Below are 24,424 nucleotides of genomic sequence, written 5' to 3' on the forward strand. Positions count from 1 at the left end.
CAAACGGCTAATAAAAAGTTGTACTGTGAGGATGTGTTGCAAATGTTATTGGCCGATTCTGACTCTGAAGGGGAATATTTGCCTTTTGGAAATGACGATCGGCCGTCTAATGATCGCGCTTCTCCCGGTACACCTTTTCCGCGCAATTGTGCCGCTGCGCAAGGCGCGATCGTTCACAAAGCACAAACAAGTGATCATTTCAACACTTTGCCCAACGGGGATGGGGGTGGCAGGGGTGGACGTGGTCTTAGTGTCCATAGGAGAGCTGTTTCTCTCTGATGATCGGCCAGATTGCGCTGTTTGTTCTGATCGCGCGCGCTCTAAGTGCCGCCGGCAGACAGTACAGGTGCGGTGTGTGGGGTCGGTCTGTGCGCTGTGCCATACAATGAGAGCTACCATACTCTCAAGAACTATAAACTGTCACATAGATACCTGATTGGACAGATAGCTGGTCAACTGATCAAAAAATAGGCACATGCATTTTACTATGGCACAGTAATATAGTAATAATTTACTACTTTCTCCTGTTTTACTGTTGATTTCCTCTTTACCTGATCATTTGGAATGAGGATAAAAAGACAAAAAAACAACAACAACATGCAAATAAGTTCAACCATCCATTCAATATCTATTATTTCCTGAATATTACTGATGAACTTATCAAAAAGTAGGCTACTGTTCACATGCGTTTTACTACTATATAGTATAGTAATATAGTAATAATTTAGTACTTTCTCCTGTTTTATTGTTGGTTTCCTCTTTTCTGATCATTTGGAATGAGGAGAAAAAGGCAAAAAAACAAACAAAAAAATCAAACATCAATTCAATATCTACTATTTCCTAAATATTATGAAATTCAAGAGGGCCGCCCCTGATGACGTCATAATATGCAAATTAGATGAGTATATTTACACCCCACATAAACTTTCGGTCATGCCCAACATTTTTCTAATTTACAGTAGATCTCTATCTTTAAGCCATTTCAAGCCACAAGCTTTTGAAATCTTGATGTCAAAATCCAGCATTTTTTCCAAAAAACCCTGGCGCCTAAAGGGTTAACAAAACATACTCAAATTATTAGTATATCACTTATTAATCGCTTATGAATGTTTTGTAAATGATTAGTTCATCAACTAATGACTTACAACTGAATGTTATTACAAAGTGTTACCGATGAACACATATATCACATAATATATCATTTTTTTAATACTAAAATAATATTTTGAAGAATGTTGACAAGCAAACACTTTTGACCCCTGACTTCCTCTGACCGTCAAATTCCTTTGAATTTTTTGTCCATACAGTGAAAATCAATGGGAACAGAAGTGGTATTGTTACCGACTCAAAACATCTTATCTTGTGTTCCACAGAAAAAAGTCACAGGTTTGTAAAGACACAAGGGTGAGTGAAGGATGACAGAATTTTTATTTTTCAGTGGACTATAGTCCTTTAGGGACTTTCACTTATGCACAGTGACATTTTTAATTGAGTAAACAATTGGGGAGTATATAAAAACTTGTATTTAAAAACAATCATACATCTAATATTTTCAACAGATGTCATAACAGCTTTATTGTTCTGTATCGAAATTAAAGAATAAGGTCATAAAATAGTCAGTGGAAACCAGCCTGACATGCATTAAGCTGTGTAGAAAATGATTTTTCATTATATAATCCATTTCCAATAAACTAGCATCACATAAACAAGACATCAGTTATCAAACAAAAATGTGCACAGTGACAATGGCATGCTGGAATAGAGAAGGACTCCCATGTTGCCACAAAGTTAAAAACTGAAATTTTCTAGAGTGTCATTGTAACATCATAGATATCAGCGGAATAGATAACCCTGTTAATTAATCAGATACATAGACTCTATATTTTAGATCTTTTAAAGAGTGTTTATAGGTTTCGGCATTATACACTGAATAAAGGCTACTAAAAAATCACTGCATATGCTTCGTTTCATCGGCGACAGATGTCGCTGCGGCATCTCTGGACGCGCTCTGGATTTGTCTGCTGCAAACGCTCCTGTTTCAGGTGATGCTGTTTTTTTTATCCCTTCCGGTCTCCGTTAAATTTCTGTGTTGTGACGAGAGGCACTTTGAACTTGCTGTGAAGCTGGATGAAACGGTGTTCTGGATTTACTCGGTGGGTCTTACACATGGATCAGAAAAGGAGCACCGTGAGATCTTCAGACTTCTCTGGACCAGCATGTGAGCTTGAACAAATATAATTCAGTCAGCTCGAGGAGGACATGGACGAACGAGAAGGTGAGGATTGCACTTGAGCTCCTTTAAAACTTACCAGTTCTTTATGTTAAGTCTGTCACAGTTCATAGACACACAAATTAGTTACTCAAATGTAAACAACGATGTTATATATCTGAATATGTTTCGTATATTTCTAATTAATCTAAAGTTAAACGTTTAGATGTTTTGTTAGGGATTTTAATCTCACAACAAGTAAATAAACAGCTATATGAAAAAGTAACAGTAACTGTCATATGAATAAGAAAATATGAGACAAGACACTATATTTTTGGATAAACTATTTTATTCACTACATAATTTCTCTTAAAATACCTTATAGAGTTATGATAATCAAAACAGTCCTGAGCTAGATCAAGCTTTGATCTTTGCAAACCAAACTATCGCTTTAATAAAATCATATTTTCCCACTAATAAAGATATTTTATCATTAGCTAGCTCCACACTGGAGACAGAAAATCAAGTAGTAATTCTTACTGAAAGCGCCATGTTTAATACTGTAAAGCTGCTTGATTTAAAGCTATCTACTGCATAAAGTACTGTATAAATAAACGTGAGGTGACTGGACTTTACTGGAGGACCGAACAAACATCACATCACTGTAATCAGATGCTATCCTAACTGCTGCTTTCTCATCACTGTCAGTTTGTGTTGTGTTTATTTCGTTATTGAGAGGAAAGCATGCAGTGTATATTTACATATTCTTCAGGTTTGGCCATGTTTGCTCTGAAGTGCTGTGTCTTTTTCTTTTGAATTACATCTAGGAGGGCTGAATTACACTGGTCAAACTGCATTATTGCAGGCTCTTACATTGGGTCATATGAGATTCAACGACTACTCTACAACAAAAATATAAAATCCATTGCATTTAGATAAGGTTTTTTTAGGGTTTAAATGCTCAAACTGACAACATAAAATCACAGCAGCGCGAGATTACATAATGTGAAACTTCAGCTCGTGCTCGCAAGTTTAAAAACAAAATATGTCGAATTGAAAGTTAAATATCTGGGGCTTCCCATGTAAACAAACATGACCTGTGTGTGAGTTGCCAGTTTTGAATGTTCCTCTGATTTTTGATTGACAGATGTGACGGAGTGCGCGTGCACGGGCTGTGGAGGGAGGATTCAGGACGCCTTTCATGTGAAGGTTCTTCAAGACGCCTGGCACAACGCTTGCTTTCAGTGGGTCCTACCTTGATTTCTCTTTAAACTGAGCTAGACTGGCCAGGAATGGGTTGAAATAAACAAAAACATGTTTGATTGCTTTTCTTGGATTTGTATGCTTCTTTTTAAACCTTCACCCTGCTGAAAAATGCACCTTAAACCTGTCTAACGTGGTTCGCTGATTGTAATTGGTTCCTTCAGCCTTGTCCGTTGGATGGTTTGAGGGATTTTAAGGATGGATGTCCAGCTGAGCACCAGGCTGTAGACCAGCATGGACCAGCTAAGCTTTAAACTTAAGATTTTTAGCCAGAGAATTGTTTTTATTTACCAAATTCTGTACACAACTAATTACTGAGAAATAAGGGTGGTGAAGTTAACCAGAAACCCAAACAAAGAAGAATGCTTTTTCTTTCCTTTTGAGAGGAAAAATGCATTCAAATGAAAGCATTGTTTTCTCTCACACCTACATGTAGGAACTGCAGGCTGCTTAGTTCATTGTTTGTCAGCGACTAGGAACTTCTAGATCCTTCATCTAGGGGCTTGAGTGTTTTGTTCATGTAAATGCACGAGAGAAATGTTTGTTTGTGTAAGAAAAACATACTGTGAATGATGAAAAATGCTAATGGCCCTTTTTCAGCTACCTTAAGGCTGCTTATCAGTGGTTACACTGCAAAAAATGCTTTTCTTACTTAGATTTTTAGATAAATTTTTACTTGTCTAGAAAATCTTTCTTGATTTTAAATCTAAGTAAGAAAAGCATTTTTTGCAGTGCAACTACGAAAAATGGCATGTGCCAGTGTAAAGGTCCTTTTTAAAGAAAAAACTAATGATTTAAAAACTCTTAGAAGGTCTACGTTGGCAGTTCTTGGCTAGATTCATGCGTCATCTAAATAGTTGCATCCCTAGTTAAAAAACTGCCTGCCAGAGTCATTACTCTCAATATTTCTAAATGCAGCAACAAATTGCTCTTTTTTTTTTTTTTTAAACCGGTGACCATTTTTGAATAAAGGACATCAGTTAGCATAACTGACCCCAGAAAGCCTTTTGTACAAGGACTATTCTTAGCTTTTTAAACATTGTTTCTTATTAAGCGTTTCAGTGAATTGAAGTAGAAGCTTTTGGAGGATTGACTTTACTTTACTCAGTCAGACCTTTGGACTTATAAAAACTGAGTTGCAAGACTGTTTTCAAATGACATTCATGGATGAAAACCCAATTCCAAAAGTCCATAGCCCAAATAGCCTAAGTTTATGGAACAGTTTGGTCATCGTGATCAAATCAGTCATGCTCTGGAAACTTGGGGTTCTCAGATGCTGTGTTCCTTAATGAGAGCAGAAATTACTCCAGAGCCCACAACGTTTTATGCAATCTGGATCATGGGTACAGCTTTTTTTCACCTCTGTTGATTTATATATTTTTTTGGTTGGATATGATCTGTAAGTTTGAGCTTCCCAATTAAATCATATATAAGCTGGCTTTGTCTCTGGCTTGAAACCATCACAAGGTTAATTGCCATAGCCTTGTGCTTGATTACTCATAAGCAATACATTTAATAATTAACATTTTTCTGCTGTTTATTATTAGTTTAATTGATTGACTCTTTGTTTCTCTGTGGAATCCCTCTTTTGTTATGGCAGGCATTCCCTGTTTTCCTGTTAGTGTTTGGTTGCAGTGAAGGTAGGATCTCCTCTCTGGTTAGCCGTCACATTCCCAGACATCGGCTCATAGCTCCTCCAGACAAATACTAAACTATATATGTTATCCCCCTTTCTGTAGAGCTGTTTTTGTCAAATGTCAAACTAATGCCTTTTTTGTGATTGGAAGGACAGACTGAACTCTTATGCTTTAATGACTGTTCTAACTGTAACTATAGAGGTGATGAAATGTCTTCTTAATGCGTCCTGGATCTGAAATTTCATATTAACTTACATTTATTAAAGATTAAAATGCGAAATTTGACATTTTATAGCGTTACATAGCCAAAGTTTAAAATACCATCTTTAGAATACCACTTTTGTTGTTGTTGTTATATGTCAACTTCCTTAATTTAATTGTGTTTATATGAAAATACCTTCAGATAGTTATATTTTTTTAATTATGGTATTGATTGAGCTTGTTAACCTTACGAGTCCAAGCATAGCTGTTTTGACCATATTCACAACGGCCATCTTTAAACACAAGGATTTTTTCTTTATTATTTTATAAGCATGGGGTATTTTTTGTAGGATTTGAGGAAATTAAGTTGATTATTTGGATATGACTTTATATGTCTGCTCGCTTTATTTCTTTTGATCCTTATCCTTTAGTTCTGTGAGTTAACAGACAATGATGGGGCACCTACAGGGTTTAGGAGGTCTCAATACCAGTTGTGAGCACCGGAATGTTTCCTTGTTAATGAGAATGCTAATGGAATGAAGGAAAGGAGTGTTTGTTCTCTATCTGTAATGTTTGTCTTGGAGTGCATGTCAAGGTTTGAATAATTGTTTTATTTCACCTGAAGCCTGCTGTTTTTCCTCTGGGTGTAAGCTGGAACAGGAAAGAGTACAGGTGTTGACTCCTCTGAGCAGAACTGAGAGTTCTTGAGATACCAGGTCATAGGCATTACAGAGGTTCAGTGCGAGAGTTGTTTACAATGGCAGTACTCTAAGTCACTGTGATAATTATTTAAATCTCCCAATACACATCAGTTGTTATCATCTGTCATAAGTCTTTCAGAGGCTTCATTCTCTACAGAAATAATTGAAATGGTGTAGTGGCTGAAAATAAAATATATAATTATATAATTATAATATATAATTTTTTGTTTGTTTGTTTTTAAATTTGTATTTATGTAGGCCTGTTTCTGCCACTGAATCAAAAATAAAAAAAGGTAATTGTGAATTTTTTCTCTCAATTCTGACTTTTCTCACAATTGCGAGTTTACATCTCGCAATTCTGACTTTTTTTCTCAGAATCGCAGAATACAAACTCACAATTCTGACTTTTTTTCTCGCACTTGAGAGATTACATCTCGCAATTCTGACTTTTTTCACAGAATTGCATAATATAAAGTAGCAATTGCCAGTTATAAAGTCCTGTTCTGATGGGGAAAAAAGAATATGTTCTCAGAGTTTATTTCTCACAATTCTGACTTCTGAATTCTCAGAATTGCGATCTTTCTTTCTTTCTCAGAATTGCCAGTTTAAATCTTGCAATTCTGAGTTTTTTTCTCACAGTTGTGAGTTTATATCACACAATACTGAGAAAGATGTAAACTTGCAATTCCAAGAAAAAAAAATTGCAATTACCTTTTTTTTTTTTTTATTCAGTGGCAGAAGCGGGCTTCCATAGGTATCGGTTGTTTAATTAGTATTGTTGAATATATACTTACATTTGAAAGTTTGGGGCCCGGATTCACAGACAGGGCTTAGGTTTAGGCTATGAAGTGAAGTGAAGTGACATACTGCCAAGTATGACCCATACTCGGAATTCGTGCTCTGCATTTAACCCATCCAACGTGCACACACACAGCAGTGAACACACACACACCGTGAACACACACCCGGAGCAGTGGGCAGCCATTTATGCTGCGGCGCCCGGGGAGCAGTTGGGGGCTCGGTGCCTTGCTCAAGGGTCTCACCTCAGTCGTGGTATTGAGGGTGGAGAGAGTGCTGGACATTCACTCCCCACACCTACAATCCCTGCCGGCCCGAGACTCGAACTCACAACCTTTGGATTAGGTTCGACTCTCTAACCATTGGGCCACGACTTCCCCACAAAATATAGTTCAATTAAGGCATGTAAGTAGCTTTTACAAATATGGCTCAAATGAAAACAGGACTGGTGTGCATCTTGAGACAAAACAATGAATCGGACATATTTTAAGATCAGTCAGTGCAAGTTTCTTTCAGTTAAAACAGCCCAGGCATGCATTTTAGTCTGGGACTAGGCTTAAGCCTTGTCTATGAAACCAGGGGTAGAGTTGGTAAAAGGTTTTTGAAGTCTCTTATGCTCACCAAAGCTGCAAAAAACAGCAATATTGTGAAATATTATTACAATTGAAAATAATTTGATTCTATTTTAATATATTTTGAATTGTCACATCATCCATTGGAAAGCATTCAAATATGCTGATATGATGCAATTTTTTTTTAACATCAGATTGTGTTTGCTGTCACCTAGTTTACATATTACAATGTTGCGATCCCTAAATTCCCTTACAGCATTTAGATTACAACATAAAAATGTTTAACTTATCCAAGTGCCATGCATGGGTATTCTCCATTTTAGAACACGTCAGACCTGTTTTGAAATTAGTGACCAAAATGTACCAGTCGCATCTGGTGCACAGGTGAAAGTTTATGTCATGTGCACACCTGCTCAGCCTTTGCAAAGCCCTCACAGATGTTAGCCAGAGAATGATTCATAAACCTTTTCATCTGCTATGATGTCACTGTCGGAACACAGGTTGCCCAACTCGTGAGCAGGTTTTACCCCACAGGCATACAAATGGTGTCCCTAGATTGGATGACGAGGTTCTGCCCACTCTGCGTGGGTGACTGGGTTATTGTGTCTCCTTCTAGAAACAGAGGTTGTCAACATTCCTCCAAACAAAGGCAACAACTGGGCACATGACCAAAATCTAGCCGTTCTGTCTACAGGCTTGAGGGTTTGGTGGCCTTCTCACACTAATGTGATCATTATCAAAACGTCTATGTTCCACATCCTCCCCATGTTCATTCCATTGAGTAGATTTTTTTTTCAGTTTTCCCCATTTCTTTCCCTCTATTTCCCTTTTTCTGGTACATGGTGTGCTAGAGAGCACGGCCTTTAGCAGAACATTGCATGCCAGATGCTTCCCTTTGGCACTTTGTCTTGTTGGGTTTGTCAGTGAGTTGGTTTCAAGTGATGGTTAGCCTTCAGTTTGCAGGCCTTGATTTAGATGCTAAAAACTCTGCACTAAATGTGAACGGCAGAGTTCTAAAGTTGTGGAAATAAAAACTACTACAACTTGATTTTATTTAAGTTCTTAAACCCTTAGAAATTTCCGTTCATACCGCACACTGAGCCATTCATGCTGTCTGCCAAAATCTATTTTAATAGATTATTTAAAAAGATTAATTGTTAATCCCTGCAGCACTGGAGAGTATTCGTGTTTTCCTCATTGTGGAAATAAAGATCATTATATGTCTGGAATATGGCCTGAAGACGATTTCCTGCTTGGATGCTTTGGTTCAGAGTTGGTGGCTGTCTACCTCCTTTCCTGACTAGAGTCTCAAAAAAAAAAAAAAAAAAAAAAAAAAGGGTAACTGTTTTCCAAACAACATGACTGATTTTACCATTGTCTGAGAGTTTAATCGTGCTAGTTTGCCCCAGTAGCAAAAGGCAAAAATGTTTTCCTTTCTTACCTCTAGGTGTTACTCTTTAATTTCTACTTTTGGCGCACTTAGGATCTAAAATTCTGTGCAGAATTGTTGCTTCACTAACAGTGGAAATTTTGATCAGATATTTGGGATCATTAATGCAGTAGCACACATACTGTGGCTATATGAGCATGTCGGATGTATATTTAGAGGAAATATTTTGGGCATTCATCATGGTACTGCCATTTGCCTCTAAGGCTGTACTTTTTCTGCTAAAGTTGTGTACCCATTAGGTGTTTCACATTTGATGTAGGTCCCAGTTGCCCCCCTCTCTACCTCTAACTAGTCTGGCAAAACAAGCTGTGGCATGTAAAGAGGAACTTTTTGCTTTTCATGCATCCTTCCCTGTCTCCCCTGGACAAACGATCCTTTATTGTTTCAAAAAAGCCTCAAGGTGTAAGTGCTTTGCAGTTTGAAATCTTTAATTAAGCTCATTTTTTCCTTATGGGAAATAGATAATAGTTTAAAGTGGCATAGCTTGTATCCCAGCATCAGGTTCCAATTGTAGGTAGGGTGGCTGACTGGAGAGCGTATGTATGAGAAAGTTTCATGACTACTTTTGGCTCGTGTCCCAAATTCCTTAACTATAGTGTTTGTGTGTTGCCCAGTTGGACTTTGTCTCGGTCATGAGTGAATGGATATTTTTGCACGCGCTGTATGTGTCGTCTTTGACAACATTGACCAGTGCTGTATAACATTACCTCAGATTCCAAGAAGATGTGTCTTAAAGTAGGAAGTTCTTTGTGTATTTTGGGTTATTTTCAGATGTATGACTGAAACACTTCAGCCACTGTTTCAAACATTTAATAACTTCTTTTTTTACTTTGTTTTGGTAGACCATCTGTGTTTTGTACCCAAATGTTTTGTTAATGTTAAAGGAAAAGTTCAACTAAAAATTTAAACTAAATGATTTACTCATTCTCATCTCATTCTAAACCTGTATGACATTGTTTTGGCTGTGAAACACAACAGGAGAGATATTGAAGAATGTACAGTCCGTATGATCTCTGCACTATATTCCAAACCTTGAGAAGTCATTTGATAGTTGCCGTTGTTGTGTTGAGGAACAGAATAGTGGCTGTTAAGATATTCTTCAATATTTCATCCTTTTTTGTGTTTCACAGATGACGACGGAGAGTAAATGATTGTTAGGTGAAATATTTCTGTAAAACTTCAAACATGAAAGTCCAGGGATGTGGTGAACATGTCAAATACCTAAAGCAGTCACATGCTTTTGGACTGTTTATGGCCCAACAAAGCCATAATCCTCACTTTGCTAAGCATCTCGGTCATTCAGGTTCCTCCTCTTTCATGGAGAGACGATTTCAGATAAGTTGCTGAACGGAATGTCTACAAACAGAATGTTTCACTTTGTTCTTCCAGGTGTTCTGTGTGCTTTGATCTCCTGACAAACTGGTACTTTGAGAAAGAGGGGAAGCTGTACTGCCACAAACACTACTGCGAGAAGTTTGGGGAGTTGTGCCATGGCTGTTCGCTGCTTATGACTGGACCTGCTATGGTAAGAAAAAAAATCCACTGAGTGACAAAACTGACTTTCAGTAGAAAGGTCTTAAGTAAAGATTTCACAAGACAAATGCTAACGTGCCCAAGAGCTGCTCAGATAACATACCATTGTCTCATTCAGTAAATATTTACAAGGCTAAAACAAGAGGTCTAATGAAGGCAGACAAAAGTCAATAAGTGCAGATGTTTTTCTTGGTACAGAAGAGGTCACTGATAAGGTAAAGGGTGGTTGAAACTTGCTTTTCCACTCCTAATGTGAGCAAATGAATCACATTTGAGTGATGCTTGTGGGAGGAAAGCATATGAAAGACACAAAGCTTAAATTTCTCGTTATGAAGGCCTTACATAAGCATTACGAACTTATGAGTCAAAAATTGCCCTACAGCTGTCTCACAAATGACCAAAGCCCTGTTATATTTGTTCCAACATCACTACCACAGTATAGTATCAAAGGTGCAAGTTATGATTATCCAAACTGTCATCAGATTCAGCTGAGTGTGGTTAATTGTTTTGCAGACTTGATGGGATGATTCACCCCAACATGAAAGTCCTATCAGCATTTACCCACCCTCATGTTGTTTTGCAAAACACGAAAAATGTTTCTGTTGATTTTATCCATATGAAAATAAACTGAACCTAATACAAGTTTCAAAAAGGACGTAAATGTAGTTTAAAAGTCCATACAAACAAATATCCAGACTACAACAAATATAGCAAGAAAAACCTTAAACATCATTGGTTCTCACATGTTAGAGTGTCACCATGTTTGATTTAGTTATTAGTTTGTTGATTAGCGTTTTGATTCGAGAGTGAATAAAGGTTTAAAAGGAACACTCCACTTTTTTGGAAATAGGCTCATTTTACAACTCCCCTAGAGTTAAACAGTTGAGTTTTACAGTTTTTGAATCCATTCAGCTGATCTCCGGGACCATTAGCATCTCGCTCAAAAATGACCAAAGAGTTTTGATAGTTTTCCTATTTAAAGTTTGTCTCTTCTGTAGTTACATTGTGTACTAAGACCGATGGAAAATGAAAAGTTGCGATTTTCTAGGCCGATATGGCTAGGAACTATACTCTCATTCCGGCGTAATAATCAAGGAACTTTGCTGCCGTATCATGGGTGCAGCAGGCACCTGAAAGTAGTCCCCAGCTAGGTAACTAGTTATGATATAGCTGGGGACTACTTTCAGGCGCTGCGTAATATTTTACTTTTCCTTCTAGGATATATAACTCATTAGTTTTCTTATGCCGAGTAAAACTTGATTCATAGCTGTCTTTGAATCATATCTCACTTGAATTCAGACTAGCTGTTACTGCTGACTATTATAAATGATCTCATTCCTGTGACCAGGGTGACTGTGATCTGAAGGCTGGAATGGGCTCAGTGTTATGTGCCGTTTCATCATGCGTCTGGAATGCCTTTGCATGGGCTTCAATGAGAAGCTTTGTAATTATGATGCTAATGGAAGCCGTATCGATTTGTGAGAGAGACTTGCAAATCTATCTCTAATTTAAACACATGACTGCTCAAAAAACAGGTCGTTTTTGAATAGGTTAAGAGAGAAAAGTGGGAGAAAGAAGAGAATTTGCCAGTGAGCAAAACTCATAATGGGCCTTTTCTGTTTGGGCTCGGATTGACGGATGCCAAGTATTTCTGGTCAGGGTGCGTTGCCAGTTGTGGGCTCAGAAGCACAAGCAGCAGGGTGTCAAAACCTCTGAAAGATAGGCAGGGAGAAATCACATCCTCACAGCTGAAAGGCTTGTTTGAATGTGTTTGTGTATTTGTTCGTAGACCATCCATGGTAATAAACTCTTTTCTTTGGCTGGATTAAAGTTACTCACTGTTCACTGCAGTTGAGTTTCTACCCTATTTTCCCCTTTTTTCTTCATCTTGGAGTTACATTTCTCTGTCTAAAGCTGCTGTAATGGTTCTGCTGCCACTTTTTAGTATGTCACATTCTTGGGTGAGAAACGTTCACATAGAGAGTTGTTATTTTTTTAGGTGTTTTTTAGCCGTGATGATATGACTCCTTGAGTCCTAAGGGAGGGGTGGCTCTTTTATAAGTACTGCTGGGCAACAGCCTTGCTCACATACACATTCACACTCTGCTGTAACACACAGACAGTTATGACGTGTATAAGTTGTGTATGCTCAAAAAATATTTGAAACATCATGCTTACTCACAGGTTGAACCAAGTGTCAAGCTGTTCAGCTAACTTCCCTTGAGCAAAGCACTGTAAATGTAGACATTAAATATTACATCATTCCTATACCCTGCCAGCTTTGCTGATTACCAGATGGTCAGTTGCTATTTTACATGCATTTTGGTCACCAAAGAAATACAAATATTTATTATTATACACCTTTTTTTCATTACTTTTGAGTGTTGTGATATTAATTTGCATTATTTAATGCTAGAATGACCAAGACCAAAACCAAGTAGGCATGAAATCCTCTAATTGCCTGTCTACATGTTCTGAACTCTGATTGTTGAACGTTTTAGCCTGCATGAGGAGGTGTGGCTTCCCCAGCTGAGAAATTACCAAAGAATTTGGTTAGTCAAACCCTGGGACTATTGATTCACAGCTCAGTAAACATAACTGCTAATCTGTATTTTGTGGTTCACTTTAAATGAAACCTCAGCGTGACCTCATACTTTCTCCATTCAGCCAGAATGAAAGGAAGAGCCAGAGGGTTTTTGGTTAAATAATTTTCCATTCATATTTAATTGATATGAGTAAGTGAGAGTGGGGAAACTGTGTGTGTAATATATTTCTAAGGAGTGAGGATGAAAGCAAATTGATATTGAGTGAGTGCTCCTATAAAACATCAGGCCTGTAAAGAAAAGGATTTAATTGTTTACCAGTTTAAAAGATGTGTGGGTGTTTGATTTATGAAATTGATTTTCTGTGGAATTGTATTTGCTAATGACTAGTGAATGGATATTTATGGTTTATGTATTTCCATTGTGGTTGCATATTTTGACTGTCCTTCCGGGTTTATCCTTTTTTTTTTTTTTTTTAGGGTGAAACATCAGAAAATAAAAACAAGTAAAAAGGGCCAAACATTAAAATGTTATACCCCAAACTTTTCTTGTAATATTTATGGGAGGGAGCTCCGCTCAAAGCAAGAGCCTGCATTAAATAGAGGTAGGAGGTGTTAAACAGAGATTGACACAAATGATGTGTCATTTAAGGGCATGGGATCATGGCTGTGGGGAAGGGACTGGCAACCTTATGTCACTTCTGATAACAGACAGGCCCAGACACTAGCAGGTGTTAAAGAAAAAGGCCGCGTCACTGTTAAAGAATGCAGACTGAGTGAAGACAGTACACCGACACAAAGCAGATGAAGCACAATGAAGGCATGATCCACCACACCTGGGCTTGGCAGAGAGCAATCTGCATCCACTCAGCACACAGGAGTATCCCAGAAAAAGTGTTTCTGGACCACTGTCAGGGCTGGTGTTGCTGACACTGAGCATTATCTTTTGGGATGTCCATTATGGACATTTGGATTGAAATCTCAAAGCATTATGGCGATGTTCTGATGTGCACTGGGCATTGGTGTGTTTCAGGTGGCAGGAGACTATAAATACCACCCCGAATGCTTTGTGTGTTTAAGCTGCAGGGTGGTGATTGAGGATCAGGATACCTATGCCTTAGTAGAACGAACCAAACTCTACTGGTGAGTAACTTCACACACTTCACCTCCAAACTGTACATGTATTTATTGTAGACTGTACTGGGGCGGAAACTTTACACGCATTAGCTACAAACTGTAGTGACGATTCCTCTGTGTTGACTTTAGATATCTTAGCTAGGGTGACCAGATGTCCCAGTTTTATGAGGTGTGTCCTGACAATTCACTAAAAAATGTAAATATGTTTCAGTTTTAGACTTTTTATTTTAAGTAACCATCTTCAATATCCTTGTAGCTATGATCTCTAGTATCATTTGTGTTGTTCAATAGGATGCCACTGCAGAATTGCAAAGCTGTTTTTGAAAGCTAAACTGAACAAAATCTATTCATTTTTTGTGCAACACATTAAATCGTTTTTTTTATTTTTGTTTTTTTGCAAGGAGGAATTGCAGATTTTATGCACATCTGGCTTTTTTAAATTCACTTAATTCATGCTTTAATAAATGAACTAATTTATTTTAAAGTACCAGTTTACAAAAAACAGTTAGGTACACACATTTGTTCTATTCATGTTTCATGAAGAAGGCCCATTAGTTCCAGATTTTATTGAGGAAACACTTGTATTGCAAACTACCCATGAGTAGCCTTTACATGTTAAGTTCAAACGTTGGGAACTTAAATTTGTATTAGATTGAGTACAGGTAAGCAGCTAAATTTATTGCGATATAACCTTTTTTATTGTTTTTATTCTTTCTCAACTTTCTTTTATATGATTCAATTTGCTATTTTGTCTGTTGTTTATCTTCATTTGTTGTTTTCAGTAAAGCACAGGCAGGTTGACACAGATCCAAGGGTTTTATAACATGTTTAGAGGTGACTTGCTCTTGTCAGGTCTTGTCCTGAAAGTTCAGGTCCTAAAGTGTTCAAACTCAAATGAGCCTCTTCAACTTCTGTCTCTTATGCAGTGGTAAATGCTACAAGCAGGTGGTCCTGACACCGGTGTTGGAGAAGCGCAATTTGGCCGACTCTCCATCGGACCTGCTCCCTCACACAGTGATTCTGGTGTCCATGCCTTCTGCCACCAATGGTAAAAGAGGTTTCTCTGTCAGCGTGACTAGAGACTGCACAAGTGCCACGGCCAGTGTCCAGGTCAAAGAGTAAGTAGAAATGTGGAATTAACATGTAATACATTTGATGCATTCCCCAATTATTTTACTTGAGATCTTAGTTTGAGTCCTGGTTAAGCAAGCAGTCAGAGAAACATTTGGAATAACTGAAACTTGCTTAAGTTATTTATCACCTCGAAGATTCACCACAATGCCACCACACCCAATGCCAGAGACACGTGGAATGTGTTGCATAACTGTGGTGATATGACTGCTTATGTTGGACTGAGGGCACAAACTGCCACTTTATTTTTGTGTTCTTTGAATGAGATTTCTCTTATCATTCTTAACCTGTCTTTTCATGATGGAAATCTCCCAAAATCTTATCGTAACAGGGTCAGAGGGATGCATATTAGTCCAGAGGTTCGGAACGCCATCCATGTTGGGGACCGAATCCTGGAGATCAATGGACTCCCGGTGTCAGCTCTGATGGAGGAGGAGGTACTTTCCATTTTTTAGCACTACCATGCTTCCTATTAGCTTTGAGGTGAGATGAAATAGTGCCAACGTGAACTTGTTGAAGCAATGTGTCAATACAGAGGAACGGCATGGTAAGCATTTGGAACACAAACTCATACTATAGCTTGTCCCAGCACATACAATGACACGCCTTTCATACCATGATAATTACTTTAACCTGGTCATGCATTGAATTTACACTATTTTTTTTATGACACTTGGAGCTTAATTCTAAACTGACATGCATCTGTTTTGTCCAAGCACTGGATATGTTTTTTGATGTTGCAGAAGCAGTATTTAGTTTTCTTAAGAATAAAATGACAGTAGTCATGCATGAGTTTAACTTTGTAATGCATACCTATGTTGGGAGGTCTGTGTATGTAGACTCTTGTACTAAAGTGACTTGTTAACTCCTATGTAAATGCTTTGCATTCTTATCGTGCATTTGTAAATGTGATTTCATTTTCCCACCATTTATCCTTAATGTCTGATTTCCACTGCTTCACTTCTGTTGTCACGGATTTGTGCCCTAATTTAATCACGTACAAGGAGGTTTTTGGACTGACTTTGTTTGGAAGCCATCTGCCCGACGTAATGAGCAGCTCCTTAAAAATTGAAAATTCCTGGAAAAGTCGCGAAATGAACATAATCACAATTACAGAAAGCAGTCTTCATTGCTGCACGTCCAGATTTGTCGAGCTGAAAATATTGAATATTCAACATATTCCACTGTTCCTGTGTATTACATAATCTTAAATTCAGTGTTGATTTTGAGGGCTTATCTTTTGAACCTTTAGAAAGACCTTTTGTGTGGCACCAGCACTGGGAGGAAAATCAATGTTATCTATGTGAACAGCACTAATGCACAATACTGAACTTTTATGACTTAATGCTGTCCTCTAGCTTTTAATTGTTGTTGTGACCCTTATCAAAACAACCAGAGTGTATCTGACCTGAATTTGGATTGGTTATTCCAGGTGGAGGACCTGATCCATCGGACCAGTCAGACACTGCAACTGTTGATGGAATATGATCCAGTCAGACAGCGTCTGGACCGACTCCGCCTGGGCTCTTCCCGCAATCAACTGGGTGTCCCCGTAGCCTCCCGCATGCGTATGTCCTCCTCAGCGGATACTGAGATCGAACGAAGCGACTCGGTGGAAAACGGGACGTTAAAAAGGAGGTCCCTCAGGTAACATATGTCATCTAATTGGAGCACAATTCATTTACATTTTTGATTCCAAGTGGATGTGGACATACAGAGATGGTGCAAAATAAACACATTACACACTTGTTTATCCTTTTCAAATTGCTATTTGGGTTTGTACAGAATTAATACTTTTGTCTTGTGTGTTGTAGACGTAGCAACAGCATTTGCAAGTCTCCAGTTTCTTCATCTCCTAAGGACCCTCCGATTCTAACTCGAGATATCGGGCGCTCTGAATCCCTCCGTTCTCCTTCCAGCTGCTCCCACCGTATTTTCCGCCCCTGTGACCTCATCCATGGAGAAATCCTCGGAAAAGGCTTCTTTGGACAGGCCATAAAGGTGTGCATATGTTTAACAACCTTTCCTCATTTTGTGCATATTGCAGTGTCTAGAAGAGCTGTTTCACTGCACTGAAGCTTAGTTCATAGTTGGAAGACAGGTCTGTATTTCCTTTGGTAATGGAATCATAAGGAATTCTGATTCCACAGTAATGAATTGTGGTTCCTTAATGATTCTATTATCGAGCAACTTGGCTAAAGCATTTTTTTTTTTACTTGGAATAAGTTCAGTAGTGTCCATTCAGTAGTTCCATTCACAGTTGGCAGAACAATGCGGCTGAAGTTTATTAAAACTATTTGGGTTCAATATTTTTGAAGAACTGGAAATAATTTATGTTCCAACCCTAATATTGTCATTTTTTTTTTTTTTGGTAGGTGACACATAAAGCCACAGGTGAGGTGATGGTCATGAAGGAGCTGATCCGCTGTGATGAAGAGACACAGAAAACGTTCCTAAAGGAGGTATGACGATCCCTTTCTTTCCCCACAAGTACCTCTCATTCGTCCATCCGATTACCACAATTTTCTTTTCCTTCGTCTCTCTATATCCACTTTTATTCCTTCCGTCCCTTTGTTGTCTGCTCAGGGTCAGTATCAGGGTTTGATTTAAACCGCAGATAAAACAGATCCATGTGGCGCCGAGACAGTGTTACTATTGCATTTGTGATTTTCTTCAGAGGAAAAGAGTCTGTATTTAGTATGAATCATTTGAAGAATCTTAGCAATTCGTATTTTTCCCCCTCTCTCTCTCTCTCTCTCTCTCTCTCTCTTTCTCTTTTCCAGGTAAAAGTGATGAGAAGTCTTGATCACCCACACGTTTTGAAGTTCATTGGGGTTTTGTACAAGGACAAGCGTCTTAATCTGATAACAGAGTTCATTGAGGGAGGCACTCTAAAGGATTTTATCCGAGACACGGTGCGTCCTGATTTTCAAATCCCTTTTTTCCTTTCCTCTTGCTTCTAGGAAGGGCTGTATATCATCTGTTAGTGTTTTAGTCTTTGTCACTGTCTCCGTTCACCTGAGATGAACTTTGTAAGGAGGAAGGGAGAGGGACAGAGAATAGGGACTGGAAAATATAAACAATCGATGAAACGAGAGGAAGAAAACGCAGTTGTGTGGTTGCAGTGGAAGAGAGATAAAGGAGGTATGAAGTGTTTCCAGGTGAGGGATTCTAGTGAGAATTTTTTCCAGATCACCCACCTGGATTGCTTCAAACCAAACATAAGGATAACAGATGATATACCTCTCTTGTTCAGTCTGTCATTGTGCCTCTCTAATGCACTATAATGTTTTCTATAAAAGTTGTCTGTGTGTGTAATTTGACTAAGCGGCTACCGTTATGTAACGATTTCCTCTCTAATTCACGGACAGCATAGCGTGCTGTCACACTGGGCTGTATTATAGTGTGGTTATAAACTAGGTCAGCAATTCATCTCTCGCTCTCTCTCTCTGTTCCTACAGGACTCATTCCCATGGGAACAGAGAGTTAGCTTTGCAAAAAGCATTGCATCTGGAATGGTGAGTGGGCTTCTGGGTCTGCACACTTACAGCTTTGCAAAACAACATAAGCTATTGTTGTACAACATTTGAGGCACTTGAACATCAGAACTGACAGTTATATATATATATATATATACACATACTTTGAAGGAAATGGTGAGATAAAACAGGATAATTTTTTAGATGTTAAAAACATTTTCCCATTCCAGCTTAATATTTAGAGATTAAAAGTAAGACTTCAGTAGGTTGATTTGCCTGTGAAGTGTAAACATTGGCTTTGGTGCTATTAACATGTTGTTGTTTAAGTGCCCCAACCAGTCTGATGCAGAAACATTGGCTGGCATAAACCACTAGCATAAATTTGGGGTGGGACTATCTCTTTGTCAACCCATAGCAAACAGGGACTATTTAAAAACAGTCATAATTTTGCATTACATCTGGGGTCATTAGAAGACCAAAAATACTAGTATCAACACTTTGTGCCCGAATTCATTAATCCAGTTAAAAGAAGAATCTGTGGTGACTTCATGGAGTAACATTTCAGAAATTGGAAGGAGGTCTTTTGTAAAAAAAAAAAAAAAAGTTGAGCCAACTTAAAATTTTAAGGCAACCAGCTTCAGCAGATTTTTAAGTTTTCTCAACTTGTTGTTTTAAGTTTATACAACAAAAAGTTGAGAATCTCCTACAAAAATAAGTTGAGAGAACTCAAAAATCTGCTGAAGCTGGTAACAAAGCTTCTTTTTGTGGTGGTGATCAAGAGGTTGTAGATTCCTCATGCAGTTCTGTCTTTCTTTATTTTGCTCAGACACAAGCTCTTTTTCCGGCTCATCTGATTGATTTTATTTTCTTATTCTTTCAGGCATATCTCCATTCAATGAGCATCATACATCGAGATCTGAACTCTCACAACTGCCTGGTCAAACTGGTACGGGACGAGTTTCACCCATTCCACATATTAACTCAGATCAAAGTCTACACTTATTTGGCCTTGCTTGGAGAGCCCAGGGCCTAGAAACAGGTTTTCATAATCGAGAATAGCTGACAGACTTGTGTCAGTACAAACAAAACTGCTAAAGTAGACAAGCACCAAAAAACAAGTTATGTAAGAACACTCGAGCAGGAGAGATAAACCTCAGTGAAGGGTGAAGATCTGTTCACACTCGAGGATTGTTTAGTTAATGATTGCTTACTTGTTTAGTTAGTAGAAAGAAGATAAGACAGGAAATGCAGTCTGACCCAGTGTTTCACATATCCTGAGTGAATCACTTATGACAAGTTATTTAAAGAACCGTTTTAGGAGAATACTCGGCATGCCTTTAGGGCTTAGTTAAACATTTAGACAAGCGCAAATAGTTTAAAGCTAGGATTGACTTCTGATGTTAAGATCTTTCTTGAATTTTATACTTTTTATTTTGTGTATCTTTTTTATGTTTAGGGTTCCTTTGTACTAGTATAAACTATGCTAAACATTTCTGCACATCTGTCCTTTTTTGCTCTACTTGTCTGACACCTGCAGGACAACACCGTCGTGGTGGCAGATTTTGGTCTATCTCGTCTAATCATGGAGGATAAGGTCAAGCAGCCACCCCCTGACAAACCAACCAATAAGAAAAGACTGTTTAGACGGATTGACCGCAAGAAACGCTACACGGTGGTGGGGAACCCATACTGGATGGCCCCAGAAATGCTTAATGGTGAGAAGAGAGTGTTACACTGAAGATTTACTAAGACTTAGGTTCAGATTTTGCCACCATGCTCACATAACGAATTGTGTGAATGTTGCCAGTGGTAGTCTGTTAAAGATTATTTAGGTAAAAAAAAAAAGCTTTTCATATTACATTTGAGTCCAACATCTTTTTTTTTTTTTTTTTGTTAAATCCAGATTCCAAGCTCAGGTTTAACCCTAGGTTACACAAATGATAACAATTGGGTTAGTAGTGCCACTTTTAACCCTGAATTGTGGTGCCAAAGATAAAGTAATGAAATGTCATACATCAAGTATGCAAATAACTTAAACAATGCTTGCTTCTTTAAATATTAATGGCAATCTGCTAACCACTGATGCATTCACATGCTGCGTTTGAATGATTTAAAGATGTCTGAACGGTGAAGGCAAATGCCTTGACTAGAGTGGTGTACAGCGGTGTACTTCCTCTCTGTTCATTTGATCTAACAGTTTAATTGCATATAAATAAATCTCCATTACTGCTTTCTGAAAATATTGTGCTCAAGTTGTTTTTTGTGTGTGTATGTTCTTCCAGGTAATTGGCACAGTCTGCTATAAACAGGTGTTTTTCAGTTGTTCTGTAGGCTTGTTTTTCTTGATGGATCTCTTTTATGTGTGTAAACAGGTAAACGCTACGATGAGAAGGTGGATATTTTCTCTTTTGGCATTGTGCTTTGTGAGGTAAGAGTCTTTTGTTGTGGTAAACATCTCTGACTTTATGGCACATCTTTATGAGGACAGCATGTGCTCCTAGAGCTGTCATTTATGTAAGCGCTTGAATACAAATGTTGAGCTTGACTGGTTTGAGTCAAAACTGCTACATTTCATTTTTAGTTATTTAAGAGAACACTTCATGTTTATTTCGCTTTCATTTGTCCTCATTCATTTTGAACTCTTCTTCTGGTTTAGATTATCGGTCAGGTTTATGCAGATCCCGAGTGTCTCCCGAGAATGCTTGATTTTGGGCTCAATGTGAGAAAATTCATCGAGAAGTTTCTTCCTGAACACTGTCCTCCAGCTTTCTTCGCATTGGCTGTGGCTTGTTGTGATCTCACCCCTGACAACCGGTAAGTGGCACTCTTTTGTCATGAATGTCCTTCCTTTTTTCAGCAGTAATATTGAAGATGAGTTTAAACTGGAAACAATAGGTTCTTCCCTAGCAAAACAGATGTGAAATGATCATTTCCTTTGGGCGATGTGGCGTTATGATTAATGACCTGCGCTTGTGAAAGTTTCAGTTTTTCATGAAGAATAATTTTATTCAGCAAGGATGCATTAAATTGATAAAAAGTGACAGATTGTTTTGTTCAAATAAATGCTGTTCTTTTTAACTTTCTATTAAGCAAGGAATCCTGAAAATGAAGCAGCGCATCTATTTTCAACTAATAATAAGAAATGTTTCTTGAGCACCAAATCACCATATTTAAATGATTTCTGAAGGATCGTGTGACACTGAAAACTGCATTAAGGGCTGCTGAATATTCAGCTTTCCCATCACAGGAATAAATAACATTTTAAAATGAACAGTTATTTTGAATTCTAAGGGTATTTCATAATATTAGAGCTTTTCATTTTTGATCCATTAAATGCAGCCTTTGTGAGCATAAAAGACTTATACTGATCCCAAACTTTTGAACAGTAGAGTATCTAGATATTACATGTATAATGGTGATTAACATTACCCTATAATAGACGGAAATGCTTCGTGTTCTTACCTCTTTCCTCTTCCTGTCTTCTTCAGGCCTGCTTTTCAGAAGTTGGAGGACTGTTTTGAGGCATTAGCTCTGAATCAGGAGTTGCATATCCCTCTGCCTGCTGAACTGGACGATCTTCAGCAGAAGTTTTTAAGGACTTATGGACCCAGTGAAATTGCCTCTGAAAACCAGGAAAACAACATAGACTAATCCAACAGCAGTGCAGGCTGAGGAATGGGCTGGAATTTTTTTTTTTTAAATGAGTTTACAGAACTGAATCGGAGCATTTACCTTGGGTTTGCATAACTGGGAACATGCTGATGCTGGTGTTCTTCGGAGAGGTCTGTCATGACGCTCAGAACTTTGAGGGCATTCTAGAACTGCAAAGGGTTCTTGGCAGAGTTCTGTTAAAGGAACAGGTACATTTCAGTCACCTTTCTGACATTTTTTCCCCCTTCCGTCTAATGTGGATGGTTTAGTTATGATTTAACCATGTAGCACAAACCTTTAAAAGAGTGCTTACCACTAGTTGAGTTATAGATCTCTCTAATGAAGTTTCAAATGTCAGATTTTTTTTTTATTGTGTAGCATCCATTAAATTGATCAATTTTCAATCACAACAATTATAAAAGTGTGTTTGTCATTAAACCTTTCAAGAATATGTCTGGGTCATAATTATAATATTGGGAATTGCAAAAACATATAATATAATAATAAAATAATTAATTTAGGAGGAAATGTGCTTTATTGTCCTGGAAATGTAAAAGTGAGGTGTATTTTTAAAAAATGGGGTTTAATGTGACCAGGACATGTTTTCAGGTGATTAACCTCTATATTTCAAATTGTAAAAAGTATTGGAAGGTTCCACTGACTGATGAAATTGAAACGACCTGAAATCAAAGATTGTTGAACCACACTGCCTCCTGCAGTGTGCTTAAGTGCACTCAATCCCTTGACTGTTTCTGTGGCACTAGCACTTGAGTCCTGACCCCTGCAACTCTATCATCTGAAGACGGAGAGAGAGAAAACACTTATGAAAGGAAAATAATACGTTTCTGAGTTCAGATTTGGTTTCCTATGTGTGGTTTCTTGGAAATGCGTCTTACATTGTAGTTCATTCCTGATACATCAGCTATTTGAAAACTGGAGTAGTTTATTCCGCTGTCATGGACTCACCTTGTAAATATACCATGACAGGGCAAGGATCATTTTTCTCTGTATCTAAACAGCTCTGGAGTTGTATTCTCCAAGTGAAATGATGTGAGATCGTAATGCTGGATCTTGACCGGCCGTTTCTAGCTCAGTACTGAAACAGGCTGTAATCAAAATTGACGTTTCATCACAAAAGTGACGTTTTGTGATGAAAATTAATGTCATCCTTACTTTGATCACTAATGTTTAAATTAACTGGATATATTGTTCATGTTTGTATAGATTTGATGTCATATGTTGGGATAATGTGGATTTGTAGTTTTCATGTTTGTAGAATGTGAAACGCTGTAAAAGAGCATTTTTTCCCTAGTCTTAAGGTACTGACATGTACAAAATTATAACCACTACTTGTACGCCACAGGATTTCTTACACTAATGTTTCATGAATAAAGATGAGTACGTATTGGCTATCTTCATTTCCTCTCTTTTTCACTCACAATTTGATCTTTTTTGTAAGTGTTTAATAAACCTCAGGGAGGCGTTGTTGTGTAAAGAATAAGATGCTGACAGTTGTTCTGCTCTGAACAGCATTCAACTGTTGCTATTTCTGCACAATACAGTATACTATTAACAGTATGCTGACTTATAGAAGACCAACAGCTGAAATATTCCAAAACTATATCCCACAATGCAGTGTGCTTGATTTGACCTTTCATTTCCAGTTTTACAATGGCCATTTTTATGTGTGACATTTCACTGAATAAGTTAAATATAACAGAGGCCACTTGTTAAGTCGAAACATACACATAAATTGTAATATTTTCCAAACCTGCTCCTGGAGTAAACCCAGTATACCATTATGCTTAAAAAACCTTATGCAACATTAATAGGAACACTGAGAAGATCATAATTTCAACCATCAACGCATTTCAAAATAATTTTTTTTAAATAAAATATAACATCAAATTTTTATTTTAGTGCTACCAGCATTACAAAGTCAATATTGTAATTTTTTTTTTGTTTAATTGGATTTAATTGCAACATTTTAGTGTAATTTTCACTAAGAACTGCAATTGTATTTATATTGTATACCTAAGTTCACTGTTATCCCACCGGTCACTATTGTGACCATCAACATGTTTACTCATTCTGTGACTACACTCAACAAAACTGAATAT

General features: G+C 37.8%; 1 protein-coding gene across 1 annotated transcript; it reads left to right on the plus strand.

Annotated features, from left to right (window-relative positions):
• Positions 1–1,950: 1,950 nt before the first annotated feature.
• LOC306871507 (LIM domain kinase 2-like) lies at positions 1,951–23,721 on the plus strand. The gene is made up of 16 exons (XM_079419508.1): positions 1,951–2,275; positions 3,357–3,453; positions 10,221–10,356; positions 13,940–14,049; positions 14,970–15,161; positions 15,506–15,611; positions 16,607–16,821; positions 16,989–17,175; positions 17,550–17,636; positions 17,958–18,089; positions 18,636–18,692; positions 19,534–19,599; positions 20,191–20,368; positions 21,026–21,081; positions 21,310–21,467; positions 22,142–23,721. The coding sequence occupies exons 1-16, from the start codon at positions 2,260–2,262 to the stop codon at positions 22,302–22,304; spliced, it is 1,956 nt and encodes a 651-aa protein (XP_079275634.1). The 5' UTR covers positions 1,951–2,259; the 3' UTR covers positions 22,305–23,721.
• The last annotated feature ends 703 nt before the right edge of the window (positions 23,722–24,424 follow it).

The sequence above is a fragment of the Barbus barbus genome (assembly GCF_936440315.1).
Source record: "Barbus barbus genome assembly, chromosome: 6".
NCBI classification, from domain to species: domain Eukaryota; kingdom Metazoa; phylum Chordata; class Actinopteri; order Cypriniformes; family Cyprinidae; genus Barbus; species Barbus barbus.